Genomic DNA, 7,500 nt, shown 5'->3' with positions numbered 1-7,500 from the left:
GATATCGCGCATAATCTCATTTCTGTTTCCCCTTTCTGTGAATGAACGGCCATTGACTGCAGGTGATTAATTTCAACGTCTGGGGCTCTTGCCATTTTTCGCGTGCCTGTCCGGTCAGTCACTCAGTGCCTATTGTTTAACACGGTCGGGCTTGTCCAGCGTCTGCTACCTTTCTCTACATACAGTATACGCTGCTGACGGAAGGGGAGAGCGAGCGCTGCAGCGGAAAAAAAAGGCAAGGAGAAGTACAAAGACGGGGAAAAGAGGGGCGGGGGGAGGCCAGTCGTGTGGCTCCGCCCCGGTCTCAAACAGCTCACATTCCTTATTCGCAACCTTCCCGATTAGAAACCGAAAAGAGACAGAGGAGAAAGACAAGGAGAAAGGCGAGCACGATGACTATGGCATTACACAGACCGTCTCAGCTCCTGAAAAACGAACATCGCACCCCTCTGACGGCGCTTCGAGCATGGATCACGGGCACAGTAGCGGCAGCACGGGTCAATGACGCTACACCTGGTCCGGGGACACAATGAGGGTTATCTTTATCCAGAACGCCGGCTTCGTTGCTGCTTTCTCGGGAAGCACTGACGGTGATGGTTCTTCGTTTTATTTTTTGACTTCGTAATATAGGCAGCGTTTAGGCTAACAGAAAACTAGAAGGGCTACCCTGCGTAATTTAGCACGGCTAAGGTCTTATGACCATGCCTGTACGCGAGAAAAGAACGAGGAAAAATATTAACTGGTATAGTCAATGTACTTAGAAATATTTGACATATTTGCGGCTTTGAAATTGCCTAAATAATATTGTGCATTAACACCAGTGGGACACGCAGGGACGCTTTGAAATCGATAGTAGAGATAGATGCTTGGATGGGTTTTTTAAAAATTATTTTTAAAGTCAATTACTTAAATTACCTAATTAATCATACTTTTTTTTTGCATTCATCGTAGGTGCTAAACAATTTCATCTCGTAAATATTGACGTGTTATCCGATATCAGAGAGCGATTAGTCCTTTTCTTCATTGTTTCTATCCTTGAATGCTGGATCTGACGATAGCCTGCTGTACTGGACACGTTAAGAGTTGCGATACTCCCAGCAAACTAAAATATGCCTGAGAGAACAGAGGCCTTTGAAATTAACGATGCATTTCAGATCTGATTAGCAGTCAATTCGTTTCTGATCACGCATCGCTCGTCTTAATTTATTTATTTATTTAAAGCTATTATTATTATTATTATTATTATTATTATTATTATTAGGCTACTACTACTTTTACTACTATTACTATTAGACTACTACTACTTCGGATGTAATTAAGTAAATACACGGACACAGAGAGCGCTCGCGGTCGCAGCACTTTTTGACTCGAGATGGAAACTGAAACCCTCTCGCCCCGTCGGCTGTCCGGTTACGGGACTGAAAAGCCCCGGTCACCGGCCGACCGCGCCGGGGCAGAAGCAGTGACGGCGCACGACGGCAGGAGGGGCTCGGGGGTGAGGAAACACCAGCACAAACACAACCTGAAGCACCGCTACGAGCTGCTGGAGACGCTCGGGAGAGGGACGTACGGCAAAGTGAAGAAGGCCCTCGAGCGGCACTCCGGCAGAGAGGTGAGACACCGGACACCGGCACGCTGCGCTCGGCCACTGGCAACAACCAACAGTATGCTAATGTTTTTATTTTCAGTTTTTTATTTTATTTTTTATAACAAAGCCAATGCATTTGAATGTGCACTGCGGCGATTTACCACGAGTTAAATGTGAAGTAGCCTATTCTCAATGCTAAAACCTAAAATGCTTTCAGCACAATGTGCATAAGAATCATGTTTGAACAGAAGGTCTATTTAAGAAATGCAAAGTTGAATCAACTGGAATGTGTTCCTTGTTCGCGGTTCCTGTGCTCGCGGAGACGTTTTAAAATGCCTCGTACGAGCGCCGGAACGCGGAGCCGCTTTGCTGAGGGAGTCGCTTATTGATTGGGGATTTCCCCCGGACGGAGGGCGCTGAACGACCCCGATGACACGCCACGTCTCAAAGGTCAAAAGCCTTTCCGAGACGTTTCCGCCCACTTAAACATAGCTCAGCTTGAAAGAAAAATGAAATTGTTTATAATGCCAAGTTCTGCCTAGACATATATAGTTTTGGCAAAGTTGAAGCAAAGTACAAAGTACTTGAAAAGGGCAGCACGATTGCCTCGCGAGAAGGAGGTTGTGGGTTTGAATCCCAGCCGGCCAGATCTTCTCTGTGTAGAGTGTGAATGCTCTCCTCGTGCTCATGTGGGTTTACTCCAGGTACTCTGGTTTCCTCCTACACTCAAACACGCATGTCAGGTTAGGTTGCCGACTGACCTCAGAACTGGAGCTGGTCCCTGGGTGCTGCACTGTGGCTGCCCACCACTCCTGAGTAAGTAGGAGGACAAATGAAAATATATCAGTAAATGTTAATCATAACCTTACAGTGCTGTCTGAACATTCGAATATGGAGACACCGCAGCAGTAGTAGCTGTGTAGCAGTAGTAGCCCCCCTTCCCCCCCCCCCCCAATATGTTTCATAACAAATTAAAAATAGTTACACCCCGAGGAAGGGGCCGGGACAAAGTGTCCCAGTAGACTGCCCCCCCAGTCTGACCCCCCCCCCCCCACACCATATGCAGATGGGTTTAAATGCTTCAGCTAATTTACTCCATGCTGCACAGTGTTGGCTACAGTGAGGCAGTTTGACACAAATGTCTGAGTCCTGACGAGGTGAGCAGAGTGGTGGGGTGAGCAGAGTGGGGTGGTGGGGTGAGCAGAGTGGGGTGGTGGGGTGAGCAGAGTGGGGTGGATGAGTCTGTGGGACCAGTGGCTGAAGGGGAGAGTAAGTTGTCTGTGTTCAGTTCAGTGTTCAGGCCTCGCTCTGCTCCTGCTGCGCTCACTCTGCTCCTCCTCGCTCTGCTCCTCCTTGCTCTGCTCCTCCCCGCTCTGCTCCTCCTCGCTCTGCTCCTCACTCTGCTCCTCCTCACTCTGCTCCTCCTGCGCTCTCTGCTCCTCCTCGCTCTGCGCTGAGACAGGATTTCAGGCATGTGATGGGAGGGCAGGGAAAAGCCCTGGTGTTGTGACGGAGCGGTTCTGTTGATGTTCTGGAGCTAAATTCAGCCCCTGCTTCCCAGGCCCATAACCCCCCCACCCGGCCCATTAACCCCCCCCCCCCCCCCCGACCAACACAAGGTAAATATTTTCCTGCTGGGTAATTCGACCTGCTTCACCCTTGGCAGAGCAGGAATGTTCCATGTGTGGAATTTTGGGAGGAGGAAAGTCCCACCTCAGTCTGTCCTCTGTGTGTTTGGCCTGGCACCTGCGTGTGAAGCACCCCCAGCCCCCCCCAGCCGCCCCCAGCCCCCCCCCCCAGCCCCCCGCCCTCACAGCACAAGACCTGGGGAGTATTTCACAGAGCAGGATTACCGTTAGACTCTTGAGTAGAGCATCTTAGTTCCTGTTACATAGAAGATCTTGGCAGAACAGGAGCTCACATGCTGGGGAACAGTTCTAATCCAATCCAATTGTCTAATTTTGCATTCATGGTTTTGTGTTTGTTGGGAAAAGGCGTGTTCAGTACTTTTAATAAAGCCCTGTTGACCTGAGCATCGAGTGCACAGTGACTGTGTGAGTCAGACCCTCAGTCCAGGTCCTAGTGCTGTCTGTCTGTGTGTCTGTGTGTCTGTCACTCTGTGAGTCTGTGTGTCTGTGAGTCTGTGTGTCTGTGTGTGTGTGTGTGTGTGTGTGTGTGTCTGTCACTCTGTGTGTCTGTCACTCTGTGTGTCTGTGAGTCTGTGAGTCTGTGTCTCTGTCTCTGTGAGTCTGTGTGTCTGTGAGTCTGTGTGTCTGTCACTCTGTGTGTCTGTCACTCTGTGTGTCTGTGTGTCTGTGAGTCTGTGTGTCTGTCAGTCTGTGTGTCTGTCACTCTGTGTGTCTGTGTGTCTGTGAGTCTGTGTGTCTGTGAGTCTGTGTGTCTGTGAGTCTGTGTGTCTGTGTGTCTGTCACTCTGTGAGTCTGTGTGTCTGTGTCTCTGTGAGTCTGTGTGTCTGTGAGTCTGTGAGTCTGTGTGTCTGTGTGTCTGTGTGTCTGTGAGTCTGTGTGTGTGGATTCCTCGTGGAGGAGAGGGTGTGTGTGTGTGTGTGTGTGTGAGAGAGAGAGAGAGAGAGAGAGAGAGAGCGAGAGAGAGCGAGAGAGAGAGAGAGTGCGTGAGTGACTGAGTGAGTGAGTGAGTGACTGTGTGAGTGAGTGAGTGAGTGTGTGAGTGAGTGAGTGAGTGAGTGAGTGAGTGAGTGAGTGAGTGAGTGAGTGTGAGTGAGTGAGTGAGTGAGTGAGTGAGTGTGTGAGTGAGTGAGTGAGTGAGTGAGTGTGTGAGTGAGTGAGTGAGTGAGTGAGTGAGTGACTGTGAGTGAGTGTGTGTGTGAGTGAGTGAGGGTGTGAGTGAGTGAGTGAGTGAGTGAGTGAGTGAGTGAGTGAGTGAGTGAGTGAGTGAGTGAGGGTGTGAGTGAGGGTATGACAGTCACAGAGTGAATAAGGGACCATAACTCTCAATTACAGTGCATTCCTCTCCTGCCTCTGGGAGTCTAGTGTCTCTAACACTCTCACTCACTCGCACGCACGCACGCACGCGCATACACACACACACACACACACACCCCACTCACTCACTCACTCACTCACTCACTCACTCACTCACACACTCACACACTCACACACACACTCACTCACACACTCACACACACACACTCACACACTCACACACTCACACAGTGTATGAGGGGATTCCCTGACAGTGTTGGCTGGGCTTTCCCCCCACATCACTGCCCCACTCTGGGGAGGGAGTCTGTCACAGTGACTGTACTCTGGCTGTCCCCCCTCCCTGCCTGAAACATGGCCCCCCCCAGAACCCCCAGCTGTGTGCAGCCTGACTGGGGAGCCCTGACCACACAAACCCGTTAACCAGAGAACGCTGATTAGAGGACAGAGAAACGGCCTGTTCAACCTCCAGCTCCCCAACTGGACACTGACAGTGTACCGAGAGCAGGGAACTCAACCTGCACTAGTCCAAGTGTGTGTGTGTGTGTGTGTGTGTGAGTGAGTGAGTGTGTGGAGTGTGTGTGTGTGAGTGTGTGTGTGTGTGTGTGTGAGTGAGTGTGTGGGGTGTGTGTGTGTGTGAGTGTGTGTGTGTGTGTGTGTGTGTGTGTGTGAGTGAGTGAGTGTGTGTGTATGTGTGTGAGTGAATGAGTGAGTGAGTATGTGGGGTGTGTGTGTGTGTGTGAGTGTGTGGGGTGTGTGTGTGTGTGTGTGTGTGAGTGAGTGAGTGTGTGGGGTGTGTGTGTGTGTGTATGTGTGTGAGTGAATGAGTGAGTGAGTATGTGGGGTGTGTGTGTGTGTGAGTGAGTGTGTGGGGTGAGTGTGTGTGTGTGTGTGTGTGTGTGTGTGTGAGTGAGTGAGTGTGTGGGGTGTGAGTGTGTGTGAGTGCGTGCTGATGCTGTGTTGGACATCATTACAGAGGTTAGTATGTGCAGTTGATTGTACGCGTGTGTGTTGGATCATCACAGAGGTTAGTATGTGCAGTTGATTGTACGCGTGTGTGTTGGATCATCACAGAGGTTAGTATGTGCAGTTGATTGTACGTGTGTGTTGGACATCATTACAGAGGTTAGTATGTGCAGTTGATTGTACGTGTGTGTTGGACATCATTACAGAGGTTAGTATGTGCGGTTGATTGTACGCGTGTGTGTTGGATCATCACAGAGGTTAGTATGTGCAGTTGATTGTACGCGTGTGTGTTGGATCATCACAGAGGTTAGTATGTGCGGTTGATTGTACGCGTGTGTGTTGGATCATCACAGAGGTTAGTATGTGCCTACAGTTGATTGTTGTGCCTGACCTCTGACCCGTGAGTCTCAGGCGTACGCAGCCATATGGCTGATGTTCCTGCAAGTGGAGAAGCTTATGTAACCTGAGCTCTGCTCTGTCACTGCTGCCTACCGCCTGTCACAGCTAGAGAGAGACCAGAGGGTGCAGCACCTTACAGGAGAGACTGAGTGAGAGTGAGAGTGAGAGTGAGAGTGAGAGTGAGAGTGAGAGTGAGAGTGAGAGTGAGTGAGAGTGAGAGTGAGTGTGTGTGTGAGTGTGTGTGAGTGTGTGAGACGGGAGGGGTGTGTGTGTGTGTCTGTGTGTGTGTGTGAGAGAGAGGGGAGGGGTGTGTGTGTGTGTGTGAGACAGGGGGGATCTCCAGTGTAATTGTTGTGCTGACAACTGAAGATAACACACATCAAAGTCCATCATCATCATCAGGAGGAAATGAGAATGTTAGTTAATATCCTGCAAGTAGAGAGAGAGTGAGAGTGAGTGAGAGAGGGAGAGAAAGAGAGAGAGAGAGAGAGAGAGGGGGAGAGAGAGAGACGGAAAACCCCAGGAATGTTGAGGGGGAAGGACTGGAGGAAACACTGGGAATGCCGAGATACTTGGAATGAGTGAGCTCACATTGCGAGCTGCTGATATAACGGGATCATTCACATAAAAACAGATCACACTGGATACGACAGGAGGATGTCGGCGTTGAATCAGCAGCAGAGATACTGAGGACAGCAGGGGGTTGTGATTAAGCTCTGCTCATGTTTTTTGTCTCTGTCTTGGCTTTGGTTCACTGTCCCGTCTTAATGTACAAACCAACTCCTAAAAACAGATGTTCAGCATGGGCCCACTGTCCCAAGACCACATCTCCCCCCTTCCCACGCAGGGACCTTGGGAGATGTAGTTTTCTTATTATAAAAAAGTAGTCCTTTAAAAATATATTTTTCAGCTGAAAATAGCCTCAGTATACTGTATACTGAGTAGGGGCGGCATGGCTCAGGCAGTAAGAGCAGTCGTCTGGCAGTTGGAGGGTTGCCGGTTCGATCCCCCGCCCGGGCTGTGTCAAAGTGTCCCTGAGCAAGACACCTAACCCCCAAATGCTCCTGACGAGCTGGTCGGTGCCTTGCATGGCAGCCAATCGCCGTTGGTGTGTGATTGTGTGTATGAATGGGTGAATAAGAAGCATTAATTGTACAGCGCTTTGGATAAAGGCGCTATATCAATGCCAACCATTTACCATGAAGAACATTTTTATTTGACTCCATAATTTTAATAAACAGCAATAAATAAACATGTTCACTGTATGACTTTCTAAAACCTCTAATTCCATAAAGAGAATTCCTCAGGAATAAAAAGGGTAAAAGCTGTGGACACTGAGGCTCTTGTGCGCTTAATTACCTGAGAAACCCCCCCTCCCGTAGAGACCCCCCCCCCCCGCTCCCGTGAAGAGGGTGTGTGTGTGTGTGTGTGTGTGTGTGTGTGCACGCGTGTGAGTGAGTGTGTGTGTGTGTGTGTGTGTGTGCGCGTGTGAGTGAGTGTGTGTGTGTGTGTGTGTGTGTGTGTGAGTGTGTGTGTGCGTGTGCATGTGCGTGTGTGTGAGAGAGAGAAAGAGAAAGAGGGAAAGGG

General features: G+C 49.9%; 1 protein-coding gene across 4 annotated transcripts in view; it reads left to right on the top strand.

Annotated features, from left to right (window-relative positions):
* Nucleotides 1-7,500, top strand: part of LOC133134787 (NUAK family SNF1-like kinase 1) — a 29,456-nt gene that overhangs the window by 146 nt on the left and 21,810 nt on the right. For 2 of the 4 annotated variants that reach the window (XR_009709347.1, XM_061251185.1), the window contains exon 1: nucleotides 1-1,612. This exon is cut by the window's left edge and continues 146 nt beyond it. Coding sequence is in view for 1 of the 4 variants with exons in the window: in XM_061251185.1 (XP_061107169.1) it covers nucleotides 1,373-1,612 (240 nt within the window). In the remaining 3 variants the exon portion in view is untranslated. Of the gene's footprint in view, nucleotides 1,613-1,910; nucleotides 2,039-2,331; nucleotides 2,405-7,500 lie in introns of all 4 variants that reach the window. The other 2 variants (XM_061251188.1, XM_061251187.1) reach the window with 2 other exon arrangements.

The sequence above is a fragment of the Conger conger genome, chromosome 8 (genome assembly GCF_963514075.1).
Source record: "Conger conger chromosome 8, fConCon1.1, whole genome shotgun sequence".
Lineage (NCBI taxonomy): Eukaryota > Metazoa > Chordata > Actinopteri > Anguilliformes > Congridae > Conger > Conger conger.
Note: the sequence above shows the minus strand (reverse complement) of the source record. Positions and strands in the feature narration are given on the sequence as shown.